Source organism: Miniopterus schreibersii (genome assembly GCF_964146895.1).
Source record: "Miniopterus schreibersii genome assembly, chromosome: 16".
Lineage (NCBI taxonomy): Eukaryota > Metazoa > Chordata > Mammalia > Chiroptera > Miniopteridae > Miniopterus > Miniopterus schreibersii.
The window spans coordinates 22,690,309-22,713,118 of NC_138116.1; the positions used below are offsets into that span (position 1 = coordinate 22,690,309).

General features: G+C 46.8%; 2 protein-coding genes across 8 annotated transcripts in view; one reads left to right on the forward strand and one right to left on the reverse strand.

The window, feature by feature from the left end:
- Nucleotides 1-949: 949 nt before the first annotated feature.
- Nucleotides 950-8,088, forward strand: CNP (2'',3''-cyclic nucleotide 3'' phosphodiesterase). 2 transcript variants are annotated; one of them, XM_081115596.1, is made up of 4 exons: nt 950-1,083; nt 2,274-2,940; nt 5,046-5,185; nt 6,603-8,088. In XM_081115596.1, the coding sequence occupies exons 1-4, from the start codon at nt 1,081-1,083 to the stop codon at nt 7,050-7,052; spliced, it is 1,260 nt and encodes a 419-aa protein (XP_080971722.1). In that variant the 5' UTR covers nt 950-1,080; the 3' UTR covers nt 7,053-8,088. The 2 variants fall into 2 exon arrangements, with proteins under 2 accessions (XP_080971722.1, XP_080971723.1); XM_081115597.1 differs by lacking the exon at nt 950-1,083 and adding an exon at nt 1,096-1,252.
- Nucleotides 8,089-9,407: 1,319 nt separating this feature from the next.
- The window catches only part of DNAJC7 (DnaJ heat shock protein family (Hsp40) member C7), a 28,813-nt gene continuing 15,410 nt past the window's right edge, over nt 9,408-22,810 (reverse strand). For 5 of the 6 annotated variants that reach the window (XM_081161845.1, XM_081161849.1, XM_081161847.1 and 2 more), the window contains 9 exons: nt 19,313-19,431; nt 18,262-18,415; nt 17,514-17,678; nt 16,599-16,690; nt 13,107-13,180; nt 12,578-12,724; nt 12,206-12,358; nt 10,163-10,225; nt 9,418-9,732 (listed from right to left, as the gene is read on the reverse strand). In XM_081161845.1, the coding sequence (XP_081017971.1) occupies nt 9,695-9,732; nt 10,163-10,225; nt 12,206-12,358; nt 12,578-12,724; nt 13,107-13,180; nt 16,599-16,690; nt 17,514-17,678; nt 18,262-18,415; nt 19,313-19,431 (1,005 nt within the window). In that variant the 3' untranslated portion in view covers nt 9,418-9,694. Of the gene's footprint in view, nt 9,733-10,162; nt 10,226-12,205; nt 12,359-12,577; nt 12,725-13,106; nt 13,181-16,598; nt 16,691-17,513; nt 17,679-18,261; nt 18,416-19,312; nt 19,432-22,810 lie in introns of all 6 variants that reach the window. The other variant, XM_081161844.1, reaches the window with a different exon arrangement.

Below are 22,810 nucleotides of genomic sequence, written 5' to 3' on the forward strand. Positions count from 1 at the left end.
TGCTGGCCCTGATAGGGACACTGGGCTCTAGGAACCCAGAGGAAGGAAAAGGTTCCTGCCCGAGAACAGGAAGTAACCTGGGAGTCGGAGCTAGGGCAGGTCGACCTGTGTGCTGTCGCTGCCTGTATAGTCAAGTAAGTCAGGCTCCCAAGCTTGTTTCCTCCTCTGTAGAATGGGTACCTGCCTGGGGTTGCTGTGAGGATTATATGAGTGCTTAGCACAGCACTTGGTACACAGTAAGCTCTCCAAAATCCACCCAAGCTTTCAGTAGCTTCACAGAGGAAGTGGCGGCTGAGCAGCTGCCTCAGAGGATGAGTTAGAATGTCACTACAGTTAACCATCTGTCCCTTTGGCCATTGCCATCCTGGTTCTGTCCCCACAATTCCTGGCAGGAGTGGACTGAGACTGAATTTAGGCTGGGGCAGAGCCTGGACCAGGGTGAGGCAAGTGAGGCATTTCAGCTGCAACATTTCATGGGATGCCAAAAACTCAGTAAGCAAGATAAACAGTATTTTAATGCAATTGTAAAAAAAAAAAAATTAATGCAAAAACCCATGATGAATAAAATTCAGAATTTTATATAAAGACAGAATCCAACCCTGCTTCCGGAGAAGGGTGACGGTTTGGTTTTCCTCTTTAAAGAGTTCATTATTTACACCTACAAGGAAAAAGAGGTTGAATGAATGAATGAATGAATGAATGAATGAATGAATGAATGAATGAATGAATGAAAAAAGAGGCCGGACAAACTCCCACCCCACACCCCCAGCTGCCGCTCGGCCCGCGGCTCCCAGGTGCGCCGCCGGCGTGCGCTCCCGCCCGCGATCCTCCGGGCGGACGCCCAGCCCCCGTCTCCACCCTCCGCCCCGACGCCGAGTCAGTTTCGGGCTTCGATTTGTTGCGCCTGCGCAGAATCGAAGGCGCGCCCGGACCCTTCCGAGAGCGCTCCGCCCCCCGGCTATGTAAGGCGGCCTGGCGCGGGGTTGCGCGATCGCTAGACTCCGTGTCCCTCCGCGCAGGCGGGTGGCCCCGGAGAGCTAGTGCCTGCGAAGGCGGTGACCGCGGCGCCTCCTCCCCATCATGGTGAGCAGGCGCGGGAAGGCCGGGAGGCGGGAGCGAGCGGGGCACGGGGTAGCGCCCTAACGGGATCCGGGAGCATTGGGGGATTTTTGGGAGGAAGTGGCATGCAAATAAGGCCCTGAAGTTCCGGACTTGAGTTGAGGCTCTCTTTGTGGTCGGGCGAGTCCCTGAGGTAGGGGAGACCAAGGAAAGGGGGACGGGGACAGGGCTGGGGGTGGGGGGCGGCCTCTGGAAGAGGAGGGGACCTAGGACCTTCGGACCAGATGGCGCGTGGCTCCCGCGCCGGGCGGGCGTTCCTCTCCTTCCCCGCCCTGGGGCCTTGTCTCGGAACTCAGTGTGCCAGCGCATCTCTCATGGTGCTGGCGGGAGGTGGAGCTGGTGTAGAGAAGACGGTTTACAGTAAAAACTTGTCACTTGTGGTTTTTAGCTGGCAGAAGTGGCTCAGAGAGGTGCTTTGACGCACAGCAAAGTGGTGGGTAGAGCTAGGCCCTGGTCGCAGGTGCCCAGTACTGCCCAGTCCTGGTGCAGGCACAAAGACCAGGACTTTGAGGGGGGTCGAGAGCAGAGGAGGAGGTGGCACGCGTGGTGAATGAGGCCCTTTGTCCAGCGCTCTCCAGCCCTGCCCCCCACCAACCCTTCTGTGGGACCATTGTCCCCCCCCATCCCAGACAAGAGAGTATTATCTGTTGCTGCCATTGTTGGGGGAAGGGACGCAGTCTCTGGGTAACCCTTCTCCACCCACACCGTCCTCAGCACACTCAGAGCCAGGGCAGCTGTGGCTGTGCCCAGAGACATAAGATGCCTTCCTCCAAAGAGGTCATCCTGAATAGGTGTGGAGAACATAAAAGTTAGGGGGCCTGCTCTAGAAGCACAGCCTCGGGCCCTCCCTGCACACACTTGCAGCATTTTCCTTTCGAGGTTACAGCAGTGGGTTACTCTGACTAGAAGATGATCTAGGAAAGCTTGGACAGGCTGTCCTCATCCTCCACAACCAGAAGCATTCGGTACAGAATAGAGACGAGAGTCCACTACTTCACAGCTTGGGAGGCACCCACAACACGCAGGGTACCTGTAAATGAGGGCTGGCGAGCTCCAAGCAGGGCGGGGTTCCTGGTTAGATCAAGGCCAGAGACAAGGGAGCAAGGGAGCCACGAGTGACCTGGCTGACATCTGCTCTTCCCCTCCTTACACAGAATAGAGGCTTCTCTCGAAAGAGCCATACACTCCTGCCCAAGATCTTCTTCCGCAAGATGTCATCCCTAGGGGCCAAGGACAAGCCTGAGCTGCAGTTTCCCTTCCTGCAGGATGAGGAGACGGTGGGCACACTGCAAGAGTGCAAGACGCTCTTCATCCTGCGTGGCTTGCCAGGAAGTGGCAAGTCCACTCTGGCACGGGTCATCATGGACAGGTACCGTGACAGCACCAAGACAGTGTCTGCCGACACTTACAAGATCACCCCAGCTCGAGGCGGCTTCTCCGAGGAGTACAAGCAGCTGGACAAGGACCTGGCTGACTGCTGCCGCCGGGACATCCGAGTCCTTGTGCTGGATGACACCAACCATGAGCGGGAGCGGCTGGAGCAGCTCTTTGAACTAGCCGACCAGTACCAGTACCAGGTGCTACTGGTGGAGCCCAAGACGGCGTGGCGGCTGGACTGTGCCCAGCTCAAGGAGAAGAACCAGTGGGGGCTGTCGGTTGATGAGCTGAAGAAGCTGAAGCCTGGGCTGGAGAAGGATTTCCTGCCACTCTACTTCGGTTGGTTCCTGACCAAGAAAAGTTCTGAGAGCCTCCGAAAAGCTGGCCAGGCCTTCCTGGATGAGCTGGGGAATCACAAGGCCTTCAAGAAGGAGCTGCGACACTGTAGGTGGCAGGGTGGGCAGGGTGGGGGCAATTAGCCTCATTCATAAGCCCCCCTTGCTGTGCACAAGGTGCTCCATGCACAAGACCAAGGTGTCCTTGAAGCACTGGGAGCGAGAAGGGAAGCAGGTGGAGGGGAGGCTCACCTAGTACGGGGCGGGGGGGGGGGGTAGTCTTGGGTAGTGGGAGCACAGTGGGATATGGGGAGAGGTGCTTCCCTTCCCCTTCACGCTTCTCCCCAGGGGAATCGAGACCACTGACCCTGACTTAGAGGTGGGAAAAAAAATTACTGTCCTAATAGGAAATATGTCAGCATTTCATATAACTGTAGAAGGAGAATCTGGCCCAATGTTTTCAAACTCATTTTTAGCAGCAGAACCATTTTTCTAAAATAAAATGTTCTGCAGAATCCTATGCTGCAAAAACATTATAACTAGGACTGTTGTGACTTCAGCGGGGATGGTTCTCCGGCCTTGGGCTACCCAGTGCACTGTGGCATCCTATGTTTCAAAGAAGTCTCCCACCTAGTCCAACCACCTTGTTTTGCAGATGGAAACATGCCCAGAAGGGATGTGGGGTTTGCCTAAAGTCATAGTGAGAGCCTGGACTCTGCCTACTCCATCAGGGGCCTCCCCAGGGTTCTCTACTGGCAAGGGCAGTTTGCTCCAGTGATGGGGTAGGTTTGGATAAGGAAGGGCCCTGGTGGCCCTCATTCTCCTGCAATGACCTATTAGAGAGATGCCACCCACTAATCCATTTGTTCCTTTAACCCATTTCTAGGTACCCCAAATTTGGGTTATCTTCATACTTGAAATGCCGCCCCCCCAATATATTTGTGTTGCTCAGAGGCAGGTAATTTGTGCCTATGTATGTTCTCAGAGAACTCTTTGCTCGGCTCCTAAAGCTTGAGCGCTGGGAAACCAGGGAATGGTAGAGGCTGCAGTGACACTGCCAGGTGTGTCTTGTACCTGTGAATAGTCCTGTACCTGAGCAAAGCACCCTAGAGCCAGGACTCCTGGTTAAAGCTGGTGGCTCTGCCCTAGAGAGCGAATGCCTCTTGAAGCTGCTTTTTACCATTGTAAAATGGAATCCTTTTCTGCCTGGGATACTGCAGGAGAAATGTACTGGGCCTGCTCTGAGTGGAGGCCTCCCCCGAGAAGAGAGTGTGACATCCTCGCAGGTATACTTGATTCTGGGAATAAACAGGGAAAACCCTAGTGACTTCGAAGCTAGCCACAAGGTTTGGAGTCTGGAAATTGAAAAGACAGATACTCCAAACCTCGTTGTATCTGCCAGACACATAATGCCATCCCATTATATCCCAAGACCCATTACACCCCAGGGCTTGTATAGGCTCTCACCCACCAAACAAGCCTGCGAGGTACACAGCATAGTATGGTGACCAGGTAACTATTCCACTGAGTGATGTAGGGTGCTATTAATAGTTATCTGGGGGGTTGTGGGAAAAGGGGTGGTCACCCTATTTGTTGTACTTCATTGACAGATAAGGGTCAATCACTTGACCCAGGTCCAACGGCTAAAAGTGTGCTAGGATGTTAATGATGCTCCTTCCGGCTCCTTCCACTGTGGGTTCCCCGTATAGATGCAATGCTGGTGAATCTCATTCTTTGGCTTATGTTGCCCACCTCTGGGTTACAAGTGCGTTAGTGCTCAAGTCTGGGCAAGAGCTGTAAAAATTGACATAACATAAAGCCAGGGAATTTAAGCACCTTTTTATAGCCCTGAAGTTGCTATTAGTTTGACCAACTAATGAATAAATGAATTACAGTGGATTGCTCAAGAATTTGGGTTGTTTTAAAATTTTTATTTGATTTTAGAGAAAGGAAGGAAGGAGGGGAGGGAAAGAGATGTATTGTTCCACTTATTTATGTATTCATTGGTTGATTCTTGTATGTGCCCTGACCATGGATTGAACCCACAACCTTGGCATATTGGATTGATGCTCTAACCAACTAAGTTACCTGGCCAGGGCTTGACAATTTGTGCTTAATGTCCAATTTTTTCCTCTGGGCCTTGATGGTCTTGGTGATAGATGCTGGGATGCTCCTGCTCTTCTGCCCTGATGACCCCACTCTCTCTCCCTGCAGTTGTCTCTGGGGATGAGCACAGGGAGAAGGTTGACCTGGTCACCTACTTTGGGAAGAGACCCCCAGGCGTGCTGCACTGCACAACCAAGTTCTGTGACTATGGGAAGGCTGCCGGGGCAGATGAGTATGCCCAGCAGGATGTGAGTGCTCCTCAGGGACACTGGTGGAGGTGGGGAGGGGCAGGGTTCTGGAGGTGGGTACTGGCTTAAGGCAGGGACCAGAAACCAGATGGCAGCTCAAGAAAAATGACATCATCTGCTCCAGCTCACCCCTCTGGACCCTTTTTGGGGCCCACCTGGCAGTGCTGCCAGCTTTCGCATTTGTCCCTAGGCCTACCCACCAGTGCTGGTTTTCCTGTAGATTAATGGAGAATGCTGGTTGGGAGCAGACTCCTGCTCTGGCCTCTGTAAGCCTACGCTCAGTCCCAAAGGCTAGGAGTCCCTTGTCCCAAGGCAGCCTGGTGCTCTGAGGTTTCTGTCCTCAGGTCCGAGGCCTGACCTTGCCCCAGAGTAGGGAGTGTCCAGGCATAGAGGCTTATTGACTTAGGGGTACCAGTTCCTTCCACACCTCACAACTGGTATCCTTGCCTACAGCCTCTGACATGGTGATCTTTGCCCAGATGTACATGGCTGTCTCCAGCCTCCTTCAGGTCGCCTTCTCAGCAAGGCTTTCCCTGACCCTCAACCCAACCCATCTCCCCCTACTTCACTCCCTAGGTTAATGTAGCCAGTTTGCTCTCTGTGGTCAGGGAAGGCCTCCTGACCCTCGTCCCACTCAAATGGAAGCTCCCTGAGTGTGAGAATTTTTATTTGGGTTCACCTCTATTCCTAGCACCTGGCATAGCTACATGAATAAGTGTGTAACACTTTCTACTACCATCTCTAACCATTCATTTAGCAGTATGTGCTAAGCATCGTTTATGTGCTAGACACCTTTGGGACAAAGAATTGTGAACAAAAATAGAGAAGTTCTGTGGTCACATGGAAGAGATGGGCTTTCTCAGAGAATCAGATATAAACAGATATGCAGTCAGATGTAAACCAAGGTTTACAGAGATTTTGCTCAAAGGCATTTCTCACCTTGCCCTGCCCAGGATATTGCCTGGTCACCAGGGTGGTTATTGCCAGGGGAGCCTAGTAGACAGTAGCACTTGTTACGTGCCCAACACTGTTCTAAGTTCTTCACCCAGTCACTCCCTTAATCCGCACATGGAGGGGTTCTAGTGTCATTCCCATTTTACAGGTGAATAAACCAACGTGGAGAGGTTCAACAACTTGCCCACAGCCCTGCAGCTAGTGATGGTGGACTATAGATTCTGAACTCAGGAAGTCTAGCTTTTAACCCCTGCCTCTCTGGCACCTTGGTTTTTTCACATCAGCCTCAACAGTCAGTGGAAAGACACCCCAACACCACACAGGCTGTTAGGGATGTTTGTGGGTGATGTGCCTTTACCAGAGGGCTCTGTTCGGGTGTGCTCACCTGTCAGAACCACCCTTTGCAGCTGTCTTCTCTGGAGGCCACCACCTCTAGCTTGGTCCTCATTCTCACTGTCCACAGGTGGTGAAGAAATCTTACTCCAAGGCCTTCACACTGACCATCTCTGCCCTCTTTGTGACGCCCAAGACAACGGGAGCCCAGGTGGAGCTGAGCGAGCAGGAGCTGCTGCTGTGGCCAAATGATGTGGACAAGCTGTCTCCCTCTGACAGCCTGCCCCGGGGGAGCCGCGCTCACATCACCCTAGGCTGCGCAGATGACGTGGAGGCTGTGCAGACTGGCATTGACCTCCTGGAGATTGTGCGACAGGAGAAGGGGGGCAGCCGAGGAGAGGAGGTGGGTGAGCTAACCCGGGGCAAGCTCTTTTCCTTGGGCAATGGGCGCTGGATGCTGAATCTGACCAAGAACCTGAAGGTTAAGGCCATCTTCACGGGCTACTATGGGAAGGGCAAACCTGTGCCCACACATGGCAGTCGCAAGGGGGGTGTTTTTCAGTCCTGCACCATCAACTGAGTGTTCTTACCACCCCTTGTGTGCTCCTCTTTAGAAGGGAAGGGGGTATAGAAGGAAGCATGTCCTCTGCTTGATCTTTAAGACTTTTTTATTCAGTTAACCTTGTAACTTTTTAAAAACTTGTAAAGTAACTGCCCCTCTTTTTCTGTCTACCCTCTTCCTAACACTCAAGCTCTCAACATAAAGGGGTGGGGGCAGGTACCATTCAGGAATCTGGACCAGAGCTGATAAGGCTGGGCAGAGCTGGGCCTGGAGCCACAGCCACAACCGTGAGCCCTGTTTTCAGTTACTGATGCCCCCAGCCCAGGTCCACAGCCCTGCCCAGAGCTCACTAGTGGGAGAGAGATGTCAGGGCTCCATGTCCCTATAGCCCTGGAGCACTGGTAGGTGTGAGAGGGGAGGATCCCTGGGCTTTGATCCTATTTCTTAATCAGTGTAGCCTCAGGAAGACTGAGGCTATTTACCAGGGTAGAAAAGGGTTTACCTCGCACCTTGGGGTCCTAAGTGCCTGTCCCTTCCTTCTTCACACTTTAACTAGGTAACAGTTTGATAACTAGGGAAGAAAACAGAACAGTAAGCAGCAGCCACACCCCAGGGCCTCACCCCGGAAGGGGATGGGGTGGCCATCCTTTCTGGTGGTGTGGCTCTGCTGTATGGATAGGAGACCTAAGCCAGAGACAGTGCTTGGTGGGGAAGCTCCAGTCTTGCAGTCTGCCCAGCCCACCTTGCCCTCCTTGGTGCCTCTGGAGGCCTCTTGTGCCTCCTCTAAAGGGGGCTGGTGGGTACTAAGAGCCAATGGAGTGGACTCCTGGCTGTTAAGGGCTAAGCCCCACCTGGTGCCTTTGAGAGGGGTTTTTAACACTGCTACATGGGCTGTGGTTTCTGGGGTGCCCTCCACTACCCTCTGCTCAGTAACAGGGCCTTGCTAATTAGGTTGTCACCTGACAAAAGTGCTTGGGATTTGAGTTACCATCCTGGCTTTGCCCAACCTCAGCAACTTGTAATACTGATAATAAAATAAATCATGTTAATCCTAGCTGTGTACAGTCTCTCTCACCCTTCTGTGCCCAGCTTATCATCCCTGGGGTGAGGGCTGGGTGTGTTAGGACTGGCTTTGTCCCACAGCTTGGGGCCATCGGTCCTGTCTCCCCGCTGCTGGCTGGGCACAGCTGTGACAAGGCTGGGCAGCTGAACAGTGTTGGCTTTCATGAGGAGGCAGAAAGGGGAGGCTGGTCTTAGACACACACAAAAAGTGGGGGTTGGCTGGGTATGAGGGAAATAGAGCACAGAGCCTCTCATCCCCTATTAACTACTCAAACAGGCCCACAGGTGTACCCCACCCCATCCAATCAAGAAAGACTTCTCACAGAGGCAAGACCCCAAACTCCTACTATGGATTTCCCCAGTTCTCTTGGGAAGGCCACCCTCAGGTCAGTGCTGCCTCAAACACAAAGGAAAGCCTGACATTTAGAGTCTCTGCCAGCCAACAAGGGCCTGGACAGCTACATAGGGAACTTCTAGGCCTCAGTCTTCACTTCACCATGGCCTTCACCAAAGGGGGAAGACTATAAAGAACAGGGCAGGGGCTCTGAAGGAAGAGAAATCATGTTATCTGTTTGGTCCAAGGTCTGTCCCACCATCTCTACCACCAAAGCACCAAAAACCTAACCAAAGCCTGTAGTGCCTGCCTGGAAATCTCAACAAGATTCCTCACCACAAACACTAATCCTGAGCTGACCAGTATGACATATGTCATGGCTTCCTTCCCCAACTTGCCTCCATGCAGAAAGGGAAACCAGTGGAGAAGTGAGAGCACTTGCTAAGAATGGTGTTTCCCCCTGTGTGGACTAATGTCAGCAACCAGACAGACCCCTGGGCCCGGGAGCTGCCTGTCTCACTGGGAAAGGGCCTTGGGGTCGGGGAGGCAGGATTTTACCTTGTCTCCATCTCCCTCAAGTCTGCAAAAGTAACTGAGAGAGTCTGTGTAAACCTCCTGTCTAGGTTAGTCTGGCCTGACACATATCCATCCATGCTCTATGTGAGCTTTGGATACACATAGCTTCTAGTGATTTCTCGTGGCCCCCACCATAAGCTAAGCATGTTTTCTGAACTCAATTCCCTATGACTGACATCAGATGGGGCCCAGCAGACTATCCAGCACCTGCTCAGCATTTACATGCTAAACAGATTTGAGAGTGGCAGCCAGCACCCCACCTGCCACCAGGCTCTGGGTGCCCACACCCCTGTGGGGCAGCCTGCTGATCCTAAAGTCCATGTCAGCATCAGTTCTGTGCCCTGGGCTCAGCTCTGGCGCACTGACAGTGCAGCTGCCAGAGAAAAGTGCCAGAAAGGGTCAAAACATTTTATCCTCTTAACTTTTTTTTTTAATAAAGTTAAACAGTAAAACAAAAATTCACAAGCTGCCTCCCTGTTCACCCCCCCCCGCCTCCCTCCCCTACCCGCAGTCTTCGGCGCTGGCTCCCTTTCCTTCACCCCACTCACAGACACAGGGCATCCAACTGAGAAAACGAAACTGCTCTAAGTACATGGAGACATGATGAAGAGAGGAGGTGAATTGTGTCCACATTCAAGGTTAAACTGAGCAAGTCGGCATTTTCTGGGTTCTGGATGGTTTCCTTTCATTAGCCAAATTGAAAAAAGAAATTCCCTGGACCAGATGCTGTAAGGGAAAGAAGGGCTGGTTAGCTGACTCTGGGTTTTCTAGGAAAGATCACTTTGCTCTGATTATGGAAGTCTCCAAGGGCTGCTTCAACGTCAGAGAAGCAGCTCTAAAGGTATCAAACAGCCTAGACCCTGGGTGTAAAAGTAGCTTCTAACACCTTCCCTTGTGCAAACAAGCCCTGGTATTAGGCAGCTTAGCGATGCCTACCTGACCCTGTGGAGGTGTGGCTATAATGGTCCCAAGGTAAGGTGTGCCCAGAAAGCTCCCTCTGCCACCCTCAGCAACACCTGAATAGACCGAAGCCCTACCTAGGTAAGAATTCAGCTGCCTCCAGTCATGAGACCCCTTGATCAAAGAGCTGCCTAACTGGGGAGTCACTGTATCAGCTTGTGATCTGGGAACTCCCAAGAACAGCAGGCATACCCACCTTCAAAGCTGAAGCCCCCAGGACCACCAAAGAATGCCTTGAAGATATTGTTTGCATCAAATTCTGTGGAGCAAGGTAAGAACAGAGAAAAAGGTGAAAAAAAGTGTTTGAAGGGGAACATTATGACAGAATAGGTCGGGTCTCCAAAGCTTTCCCAGATAGTATCATTTCCCTCGGTTCCCAAAACTTTAGACTAGAGGTGAGCAAATCTGCCCCACCCTATGCATACCTTACCACTTGATCCCATTCCTGAGCTATGTTCCTTTCTCTTCCCAAGTGCAGTCCCAAAGGAGAGCATTCTTTGCCTCAACCCAGTTTGCTGGCCCTCTCTTCTCCACAGCTGGGAATGCCAATTGCAATTATTGACAGACTTTCCCCACACTGTCTCCCTATACTGCTGGGGCTGCTACTGAAAAGGCTAAAGTTTATCACCTACACACTACCAAGAGAAAATAATATAAGACCTATGAGTTATTGTATCTGTTTGATTTTATGCTGTCTACACTGTATTACAGAAAACTTGTGGTTTATTAAAGCACCTACTAGGTGCCAATCATGGCGCTGGGTACTTTGCATACATGATACCATTTAATCCTAATAACAGTTTGTCAGGGTAAGTCCTGTTACCAATTTATACTCAACGAAACATAAGTAGGGAGCTCAAGTAATTTGCCCAAGATCATGTGGACAATAAAAGCAAAATAACTGAAAATTACAACTTCTGTCTGACTCTAGCACTGTTCCCTTGTCACATGACCACAGCAGGTCTGATGCCCTCAACCCCTGCCTGACCTGCTAAGCTGCACAGAAAGATTTATCTCCACCAGTGAATCCCACAGGCACACAGTGTCCAAAAGTGAATTCTGTGCCAGCACATCTGTTCATCTTCCTGGGTCCCCTGGCTCAGTGAATGGCCCCATTGAGTCTGCTATGCCAAAGCCACTCTCAATTTGGTCCTTCCTCTCTCCCAACACATTCAGTAACCAACTCCTGCTGAGTCCACCACTATCTCTCAACTGTGCCCTCCAGTCCTTTCCTATCTACTTACTGTCTTCCCTCCACTATCCTCTCCTTCCAAACCACCTCTCTTTGCTGCCATCACACATGTATTTCTAGAGCCTAAATCTTGTCCACAGCTCTTCTACTCAGAACCCTTCAATAGCTTTTGATGGATTATAGCTCTTCTCAAATGCTGGGCAGAGCAATATTTATAATCCTATGTTTCTTTCTCTCGCTGAACTGGAGAGGTCAGGATTATTTATATATCGTTATCAATTTTAATTTAACTTCCAACAGATTTTCTTAGTGGAGGAGAAGGGGTTGGCAGTAGAGACAGTGGTCTGAGAAGTGGGCACAGTTCAAGGCCTCTTTTATTTCTGAGCTCACAGAGAAAAATGATGCTGACAGCTGTGCTTTACATCATTTTAAGTCTTGGGGAAATTAAAATCTGTGAGGGCTTACAGGAATGTATGACGGACATAAATATCAGCACACATTTTGCAGTGGGGGAAAAAAGAACTTCCAGCCAATAGGAAAAGCCCACATTCCTTACTCCAGCCCCTAAGGCCTTCTGACGTCTGCTCTAGCTACTTTCTGGTCTTCTTTCTCCCCACTGCCCACCTCGAGCACCCTCTATCCTACAGAACCCCTTGCAGCTCCCAAGGGTGTTTTGCTTTTCTGCATTTCCATGCCTTCCCTTGCTATTGCTTACTCCTTGGTGCCCACTTTGCACTCTGGGCACCTGCTACACATTGCACTCACTGGATTCCATGTCTATTAGATCAGGGGTCATATTTAGTCTGTGGGCAGAAGTTTGCAAACCTCTAGACGTGGTTCCTGGAGGTCAGGGAATCTGTTTGATTCATCTTTGTTATTTCTAGCACCCAACACGCTGCCTCATGTCAGAGGTCTTCATCAAGGGTATGCTTTAGGAACCACTGCACGTCACTGGCTAATTACACAGATTCTCCCTGAGTACCTTTAGAAAAGACACTAAAGTTCTATAGCTGTCACAGTCACTGCAGGTCGCCCCAAACAACTCACCACTCATATTCATGCCCTCCTCATCCAGGTCCTGCCCACTGTCATAGCGGGTCTTTTTCTTGGGATCGGAGAGGATGGTGAAAGCTTCCCCGACTTCCTTGAACTTTTTCTCCTCCTCCTTCTGCACTTCAGCACTGGCTCCACTGTGCCGATCTAAAGGGAGTACAGGAAACTTGTCTCAGAAAAAAGTTTACAAGAAAGACCACTTTATACCTGACTTTAGAATTTACTACTTCCCAAAATTTGGAGGGTACTGAACTTAGCCACACCTTCTTCCCAGAGCAGAGCCTGAGGCTCTCATTCTGGACTGAGTTCGGCAGTGGGCCAGCCTGGCATGTTCTTCCCACAGGGTCGCTCCCCCCACCACTCTACCTGGATGGTGCATCAAGGCCCGTTTCCGATAAGCTTTCTTGATCTCATCCTCAGAGGCATTCTTGTCCACTCCCAGAATCTTGTAGTAATCTTTCCTCTTACTTTTCTTCAGTTCCAGCTGTGCATTTTTAAGGAGTTGTTTGTGTTCTAGAGGGAGACATCTAGCATCAAGGACAAATCTGATTCTGGCTTCCCTTACCAGGTCCCAGCCCAGATGCCTTGGAGTCAGAAGCCTTGTTAACTATACCAGGCGTTTATGGTGTGTTTTACCCCCTAGAGATTAAAAAAAAACCCTACTCATACTTAGGGTTCCTCACATAAAAAGGAAGTGAAAGTAACAGGGAAGATTTGGAACCAGAAAATAGGTGCCTCGTTCTGCACTCAGGATTTCTGCTCACTTCCTCCTGGCTGCTGATCAAATAAGCTAGAGCTACAATCCTGATCCCTGAATCAAATTACTCCTGTGTCCAGTTTTAGGGCCTACAAGAAAGGCAAGTTTCCTAAGAAGCATGCTCCCAAACACCTTTACCTTTTGTTTTCTCCGTCTGATACACTTTTTCATAGTCCCGCACTGCTTCTTCATACTGTTCTGTGTCCATGTAACTGAGAAGGAAATACAGGGCAGTACAGTGATATAAACAGCAATGACATTCAGTATTACTCTAAAGGAAGAGGCATGGCTCAAGCAAGAGACATAGACTTTTGGCTGAGATGCTTCATGAAACAGGAGTCCTTAAGCTAACCATGAGAATAAAATTACTTCCTTGAGAAAATAAAAGATAGGTCTCATGCCACTTGCAGCCAACCCACAAAGTGATGTTCTGCTCTGAGCAGAAAGCAACTAAGAGGAGAAAGTTCCTTCTGATTTCACAGAGCCACCAAGAGGCATCTGACCTGCCTTAGAAAAGGCAATGTGAAAGCACCTACTTGATTACTTGGAATTGAAACACATGAGAAAAATTATCAAGTGAAACAAATGGATATGGAAGAGCTTTGAAACCTGGAGTGCCATAAACATGCAGGGCCAGCTTCAATCCAGGGTAGAAGTGGGATTAGTGAGCCACTAGAAGGATCAAGGTAAAGGTGGTGGCCATTGGCAAATTGTTCCATGAAGACCAATCAATCAAAGAGATGTAGGTGAAACAGAAAAGCACAGTCTAAACTTAAGAGGCTTGTTTTGATTTGGAGAGTGCAGAAGAAAGGAAGGGCCCTGGCTCAAGATGGGAGGAATCTGGCTTGATAGGCTGACTGCCGGACCTTTTAAGTGTTTCTTCCACAAAAACAAAAGGGCATCTTCTGTGTCCTGACAAGATCACTGGCACCAAGACTAGCCTATTGATTACACAGACTGCAGTAGGAATTGTAGAGACAAACACCATCAGCTGAGGAGTGGGAAGTGACCACGCAGTGCAGCTGGCCACTGCACAACAGAGATTCAATTTACTCTAACACTCCAACCTAAGCCCATCTTCACAAACATCAGAGAGCCCCACCAGGCTTGGAGACCAGAACAGAGGAAGTGTTGCTCATGTGGCTGGCCAAAGAGAGGCCCAACAGCTGAGGCATCTCTTTCTGTCAACATCTTGATTTATACCTTTAAAAAAAGTGGTGACTGAACCATGCCCTGTGGACACAAATGCTATTAGGAGTTCAGGGAACCCATTTACAGGATGAAGTATAGTATAAACTGAAGTAAAAGAAAGTTGGTAACTGACAGCCCTGGGTATAGAATGATCTGACAAACCAGCAACCTTAAACTTCCTAGGCCCATATGTGATATGCTCAACAAACTGATATTACAGTGATTTACATTTTTACCTCACACTTAAAACAAAATTCTAGGATATTCTTACATTTAAAAGTTTTTTTAAAGTTGAAGAAAAGTATGTAGGGCCTTAGGGAAAATGAGAAACTCCAGCTCAGGATGGGAGATAAGAGCAAAGGTCTAACATCTCTCAAACTTTAGGGGTAAATTGAGGCAGACTGGGGCAACAGTCAGGGCTCTGAAAAGGCTCTTGTCTGAACTAATCTCCAATTCTTCACAGCTATTTGAGGGGACTGTTGCCAAGTTCTCAGCCAACTGTGCCAAACAGTGCTACTGCCCCCTGTGATGGGATCTCAAAGGTAGAGCCACACCGAGGACAGTTCTATTTCTACCACAAAGATAAGGAGATGTCTGATCAAAGCAACTCCTGATTTTTGTTTACTGTAGATATGAAAAAAATAATACTCCATCCCATCCTCCTCCTAACAAATCAAGAATGTCTGTTCTCTCGCCATTGCAGAGTACTCCGAGTATGATAGAGTATCATGTATCTAGACATATAGGTGATTCTCCTTTTTTGCTATAACAGTTAAAACTGTAAACAGTAAACATGTATACAGCATTTTGCATCTGTTAAAATAAGTCTTTAGCTGGGTCAAAGAGTACTCTTTTGTCTTTCAAAGCTTCCACATTTGTCTGACTGTGGCTTGTAAAGATGAGATAACTCACAGAATCTATAATTTTGTGTTTGTTTCTGTTTGACAGGCTTATTCCTTTACTTAGAAATTCACAAAAAGAAACAACCCCACCCCCCCCCAACACACACAGTAGCAGTTTTCCTATTTTTAAAAAAATGTGGATAATTTTGGGAAAACTAAATGGGAGGTAGGCCACTTTCTGCACTACTGATGAGACTTGGGTGCTTAAAGAATGCTGGGCTTGCCAGGCCAGCGTGGCTCAGTGGTTGAGCATCGACCTAGGATCCAGGAGATCGAGGTTTGATTCCTGGTCAGGGCACATGCCTGGGTTGCAGGCTCAATTCCCAGTGGGGGGTGTGCAGGAGGCAGCTGATCAATGACTCTCTCATCATTGATGTTTCTATCTCTCTCTCCCACTCCTTTCCTCTGTCTCTGAAATCAATAAAAATAAAAATATATTAAAAAAATGATGGGCTCATCAGGCATCAGTACATTACCTACTCTTTAGATACGACATTTCATAACAAGGAATGGAAGATTGGTATACAACAATTAGGTCTTCCATTAGAAACTTTAAAGATGGGAGGTTCTCTGGGAAAGAATCTGAAAAAATATGGATTTGCCCTGGCCAGGTGGCTCAGTTGGTTGGGGCATCGTCACAGACACCAAAAGGTTGTAGGTTCCATTCCCGGTCAGGGCACATACCTAGGTTGCAGGTTTGATTCCCGTTTGGGGCACATAGGAGAAGGCAACAAACCAATGTCTGTCTATCTGTCTCTCTCTTTCTCCCTCTCCTCCTCCTCTCTAAACATATCCTTGGGTGAGGATTTAAAAAAAAAAAAGAGAGACAAATTTTTGAGAGGGGTCTCTCTTAGCTCTTGCTAAGTTCCTGCAAAGAGAAGAATCTGGTGGGTCCAAGAGTAAGATGAACAAGTATGCTGGGGAGCACTCCAACTCTGAAAGCAAATCTAGGCACCAGAAGCAGGCATATCCTGGCTTGGAAATCACCTAGTCTGATAAGTATTTCCAAATAGGGTTCCTTATACTGCTGGGAGACTGAGCTAGATTAAATCTCTTCTAACTTTAAGACTGTCTTTCCTAACCCAGAACAAACAGGCTAAGCAAGACTCCCAACTGTCTCCAAGATGATTCTTCTTTCAAGCACCATACATTCATTCAACAAAACATTTATTTAGTGAGCACTTACTACGTGCTAAGCACTGTGCCAAGTTAGAGCAAAAGTGTACAACACAAAACAAAATCTCCAAAGGAAATGGATTTAAACTTTTAACAAAAGGCATTTGGGTCAGGCATCAGAGGAAACTTACTGACCGTGAGGGGCGTAAGACACAGGCATGGGAGACTGAGGGAGCTTGTGCAATCTCCTCCGCTGGAGGTCTATAAACATAGTCTAGGGCTGGAACAATCCCACCTAGAGGCAGGGGGAAGGACCAAATGACCTCACAACATCCCCGGGTCTGCTTCATCATCCATAATGCAATTCCCCTGGCAGGCCAGCAGCAACTCCCTCTTCCCTCCACCCAGCAGAGGCACTCACCACTGAGCTCTTCTCAAGTAGGCTTTTATATAAGTGTCATCGAGCTTCACTGCATTTGTGCAGTCTTCTATTGCATCATCTAGTTTCCTAAGCTTCAGGAGAGAGAGAGCAGTCATACTTCACATGGTGGTGATTGAAGGAGCCCAGAAGCTGTGAACATGCCTTCAAAATTCTAAGAGGATCAGTCATGCTTGCTCCCTGTCACACTTGTTCTTGGTCACTGGGAAAGCTGTATCTCAGTGGGCTAAGGACACCAACTTTGAAATTGGTTTCTTTTCTGAGTAATGGAAGCCAGGCACACTTATCTACAAGGATAAAACCACCTCTACTATTCCAGGTTAGTGCTCAACGAAGACATGGAAATAATAAGGGTGGTTCCTGCCCTCCATTCTTCCAGAGATCAACTAGAGGGATCAGAATTACTGGGATTTTTAACTACTGGAACTCTGCAAGGAGCCTACTCTTTTTTCCTATGGTGTGTAGGACCTCAGGGGCACTCAGGCTATTTTCACCTGAGCCTGGTATGGTGACCAACAGTTATGCCGAAGGAAAGACTTAAGCCTGCCTCATACTCTCATCTCCTCCAAATCATTCCTAAAGAATCACTTGCATAGGCAAAAAGAAGCAACAGTACTTGCTTAAAAATTATCCCAAAGCTCTAGTCATTCTCTGGAAGAAAAGGACCTTGAGGTAGAACAGGTGGGAATATCCTTTCAAATCATTCCTCAAGTGCCCCTAAATTCCATAGAAAAGACAAAAGCTTGCCTCTCAGAAGTTCCTAAGAAGCTGAGATACCAATCAAACAAGTTTTTCTCTTGTCCTCTGGTTTACCCTCCTTGGGCAGGTTTCCCAAGACCTCTTCAATGTCCCTTAAAAATATCTCCATAGGCCCCAACACCCAGACCAAGTACTTACCTTGGAATTAACCGTACCCCGATTACAGTAGAGTTTAGCATTTGTTTTTATATTGTTGGGGTCTATCCCCAGGGCTTCTGTGTACAGTTCATATGCTAGCTTGTAGTTTCCTTCTTTAAAGGCTTTATTCCCATCTTCTTTCTTTGCTTTCAGTGCTTTCGCATTCTACAGAGAAAAGCAAGGGGAGGTCAGTTCACACCCAGAAAGCCTCAGACCACTACATACACAGGCCAGAGTCTATTTTCAGTTTCTCGATCCCAGTAGTTCAGCATCACACAGCCTCCGTTCCACCCCCGCCCCGGGCTATTTGTTCCTCACTGTGCTTCCTTCAGAGTGGAAAGGAGAAACCAAGGGGACCCGTGTTCCCAGGGTTTACCTCTCCTCCCCAGGGCAAGTATTACTACCTTTCCTTCACTGAGGGAAGAACAAAGAAAAAAGCACTTCAGTATTAAAAGAATCTGACCTATCTGATCACATTTACCTTTAGGCAAAATAAAGTAGTCCTGAAATCTTTTTTTTTAATTTAGAGAATTTTCATGAGTATATCTGAGCCAACCTGACGACATATGCCAGGGAGCAAGATCTCAAATGCTCCCCTGAAATCATCTCTAATAAAAGGACCAAGCATCCTGGCAAAGCAGAAAGAGGAGCTATTACATTCTTGTGATTCTAAAACCTTCCATTCCAACTCTTAAAGGCTCAAAAAGGAAGCTTTCTTTCCCACCGAGGTCTGGTGCCCAGAACTTACTCTGCAAGCAACACAGGCCTTCTCATGGTCAGGAGCCATCCTGAGAGCCTGTACAAAAAACTGAACCGCCTTCTCAATACAATCTTCATAATAAAGGCAAAGACCTCGTACATACAGAGCATCCGCATTGGTGGAATCCATTCGTAAAATGTCACTGCAATAGTCAGAAAGAGGGCACGTTTAGCTGTTGTTTGGGTGTCCCCACCATTACTATCATTTGTGGGTGTTTTTTTCTTGACCATGTGTCTAGTATAGAGAGTATCCAAAGGTAGACAGACTCCTAAGAATATTTCCCAACAAACCACATACAGTTATCTTTAATACACTCCTTATGTCTCACAACCTTTATTAAAACAGGGGTTAGCAAACTACAGCCCACAGGACCAAGTCCTGCCTGTCGCCAGTTTCTGTATGTAAAATTTGATTGACACCAAGCCACATTATTCATTTATCTCCTATCTATGGCTGCTTCTGGACTACAATGGCAGAGCCGAACAGTTGCAACAGAGACTACATAGCCTGCAAAGCTTAAAATATTTACTATAGGGCCTTTTTACAGAGTTTGCAAATCCCTGGAATAGATAAAAGGACATTTAAAAAATAAAAACCGTGCCCTGGCTGATGTGGCTCAGTTGGTTGAGCGCTGTCTTATGTACCAAGAGGTCACCGGTTCAATTCCCGGTCAGGGCACATGACCGGGTTGCAGGCTCGATCCCCTGTAGAGTGCGTGCAGGAGGCAGCCAGTCAGTGTTTTTCTCTATCCTTTTCCCTTCCTCTCTTTCTAAAATTAATAAAAAAATTAAAAAAATAAAAACCAAACAAATCCACACATCTGTTCTTTTACATACAGCTCAAGTACTTCCTATAATCCTATGTTCCCTATGGGTTTTCAAATTTAGTATAATCTTTGGCTTTAAGTCCCAGGAAGGTTCGATTCGTATTAGCTGGCCAACCTAGAGGACACATGGTAGCTACCGCTGTAGACAGCTACCAGACAGCACCCATTCAGTGGAATCTGACTTTTCAATGCAGAACTGGCCTGACTTCATACCTGGCCACAGATTGTGCTTCTGGATAACGACCCAGCATTGCTAAACATTCTGCTTTGAGAATTTTGAAGCGATGGCAAGCAGGGGCAAATTCTAGGGCACGATCCATGCAGAAAACCACCTACAGGGGAGGAAGAAAAGCAAATAAGGTTCTTCATCCTGGACTCGAGAAATGTCTTCATTTTTAGTTTGGTCACAGGTAACAGATTCAAAGGAGAGTAACATCAGAGCTTAAGAACATACCTAATTCTTTTGATTAAACCACTGAAATGAGGAAAGCAGTTGATCCAGATGATGATAACAAGAGTAAACATTTATCAGTACTTTGTATATTAACTCATTTGATGCTCACACAATTTTATAAAGTAAGTATTATTACCCTTATTTTACTGATGAAAACATAGGGATTAAATAACTTGTTCAAGGTCACAAAAGCTAATAAGCAATAGAAACAGGATTTGGTCCGGCCAGTGTGACTCAGTGGTTGAACATCGACCCATTCACCAAGAGGTCCCAGGTTCGATTCCCGGTCAGGGGCTCCATCCCAGAAGGGGGAATGCAGGAGGCAGCTGATCAATGTCTCTCTCTCTCCTCCCTACTTTCTAAAATAAAAAACATATTATAAAAAAAAAAGAAATAGGATTTGATACTAGTATAACCTTAATCACCATGCTAAGCTGCCTCTATAGAGAATCATATCCACAATGACTATGATCAAAATTTACATTCTTCTATTGTAAAAACTGTTACTTGCTACTTTGCATAATTCATCATGCTTAGCCTAGTAAGACAGGAAGTACCAAAAATACCCTGGTATGGAATCATTGCTCCCTGTGTTACTGAAATTGCTCAGTTCTCTCCTACCTGTGTTAGGAGCCTCACATCTCAAGAGTACTCTGGTGGCCACTCTCCCACTTTTATTATAGTATGGAAACATACCAATAAAAGTTCATTTTAAATGGTCGTAAATAGACCATATTCAACATGGTGCTATACAAACCAAAAGCCAAGTATCCACACACACACACACACACACACACACACACACACAGCTGGAATTAGTCACGCTTTTAGTTTCATAAAGGCTCTCCATATATATCTACACACACATACACTTCTCTTTTCAGAAGTTTGTTTTCTGAGCTTTCATTTTTTTTGCTTTAGCTGCTATTCCTGGGAGATCCTTGCTGAACCATATCCTCCTCCAAGAGCAACTGACCCAAAAGCAAAATCTGGAGTTAAGGGACACCCATTCCCTCTAAGAATCTGGCCATAGGGATCAGAAAGGTATGAAGTATGAAAACTCAGAAGCGGAAATAATTCAAATTCTATGAACAGGCGACTGGTCAGATAACGCAGACCTTCATATAATGAAATACGAGGTGGCTCTACAATAGAATGAAGAAATTCTCCATGTACTAATATGGAAAGACTTCCAAAGTCTAATAAATGGAAAAAAAAAAAAAGGTACAGAACTATGCAGAGCACTACTACCTTTCATGCAAAATAAAAGAAAATTAAGAGTCTATATTTGTATTTGCTTATATATGTAAAACAAAATTATGGAAAGAAATAGAAGAAACAAGAACAGTGGTTACCGTGAGGTGAGATCAAGGCAGATGGAGGACAATTTGGGGCAACACTTAACACTGAATATGTTTATACTTTCTAGCTTTGACCCACAAAAACCACCCATTTGAAAATTAAATTTAAAAATCTGGGGAAGTAGGTAAACACAAGTTATTACACTGGGAAGACTTTCTGCATTATTAACAGAGCAGTGGTAGGGATGCCTCTCCTTCAATGGCACCGGTTACTGTGTTGGAAGTTCTAAGGACAATATGAATAATCAGGTATTATGTAGGACAGAATCATGGTGCTATTTTTTTTTCTCCTTAAGTGGAAAAAGAATGGGGGCGGGGGTGGGGAGCAGTCAGTCAAAATTTCAGCAGCCACACCCTGCTACTTTCACAACATTCTGTATGGAGATGATTCTGTCATTGTGGGGAGTGTCAGAAGCTCGGCGCTTCACTTCCCACCCCCACCTCCTCATGACTAGAGACAGCTGCAAGCAAAGAAGTCCTTTGTTTCTTCCAACTTCATCTGTTCCCCCTGCCAGGATCATAATTCTTCATTTGTGACATCACCATGAGCAACAGTGGGGGGGGAGATGGGATGTCACAGAGGATTCTGTCACAAACTGGGGATTCTGGTTCCAGAGTAGGCAAGAGAGAAAAGAAACCCAAAGACCGCCTTTTGAGACAAAGCTTCTGCCTATGTAAACCTCAGAAAATATGACAAGAGACAGAATCGCTTTCCAAGCATACACACACAAACAAAACAAAATAAAACACAAACACACCTATAAATTACACTACAAAGACACTGTGGTTATTAAAACCAATGGACACAAGAGGGATGCTAATAAGTTAATGCTGGGACTCTCCAAACGCTAATCAGATATATCAATTACCAAATAAAAGACCGTAACGGTGTGTGACTTAAGAATAATTCTTAACTGTAATCTTTTGTCAAACATTTATTGAGTACCTGCTCCAGAAAGCAACAAGCAAATTCCTACATATGAAGTGACAACTCCATTCCTTGGATGGTACTCACAAACTTTTAAATGATCATGAAAATCAATTCATGGGTCCATTTATCTACCCTTTTGAAGCTATACTGAAAGCTACTTCTGAGTACCATCTAAAGAAGGGAGTTAGGAATTATTATACAGATGAGGCATAACTACTATAAGACCTAGAAAGATACCTAGAGCTTTTACACTTTTGCCATGTTTCAGATTTGTCAACCCCTTTGGATTTAAATTTCCATGAACTACCACACAGCTCCATAAAGGCCAGTAGTGTGCTTTTGTAGAAAGGCCTAAAAAAGGTAGTGATGTCAGGTTATCTATACTATTCAAAATGTAAAAGGGGCCTAAGAAGCCTCTCTATAGTTTTGATTACTAGCTCCATCCAGCTCCCATAAAGCAGGAATTAAACCTAGCTCTCATTATTCAAATAAAAATAAATTATCCAAACCCAATATTTAATTCCAACTGGCTTTTCCTCTTTTTTTCCCCTAAAAGCACACTTTTAGTCCACTATCTTACATCAAAAACAAATTCAGATAACAAATTCATTTTGCCTTTTATCATAAAGTCAAATATAATTAACAAAAAAAGTGCCTTACAACAGGAACTCTAATTCATTGCTGGTAGGAATGCAAAATGGTATAGCCACTTTGGAAGACATTTTGGCAGTTTCTGGTAAAACTAAATATATTCTCATCATACAATCCAGCAATTACACTTCTTGGTATTTACCCAAAGGAGCTGAAAAATGTCCACATAAAAATCTGCACGTGGATGTTTATAGAAGCTTTATTCATAACCAAAAACCTGGTTATAACAAATGTACCTCCAGTGGTGGTTGCTGACAATGGGTAAAGCTATGCTTGTATGGGGCAAAGAGTATATGAGAAATCTCTGTACCTTC

Excerpts from the sequence above, each read along its gene's own strand:
- CNP (XM_081115596.1), top strand. Across the intron at positions 2,941-5,045 it reads CAAGAAGGAGCTGCGACACT|TTGTCTCTGGGGATGAGCAC; the intron begins GTAGGTGGCAGG and ends CTCTCCCTGCAG. Across the intron at positions 5,186-6,602 it reads ATGAGTATGCCCAGCAGGAT|GTGGTGAAGAAATCTTACTC; the intron begins GTGAGTGCTCCT and ends CACTGTCCACAG.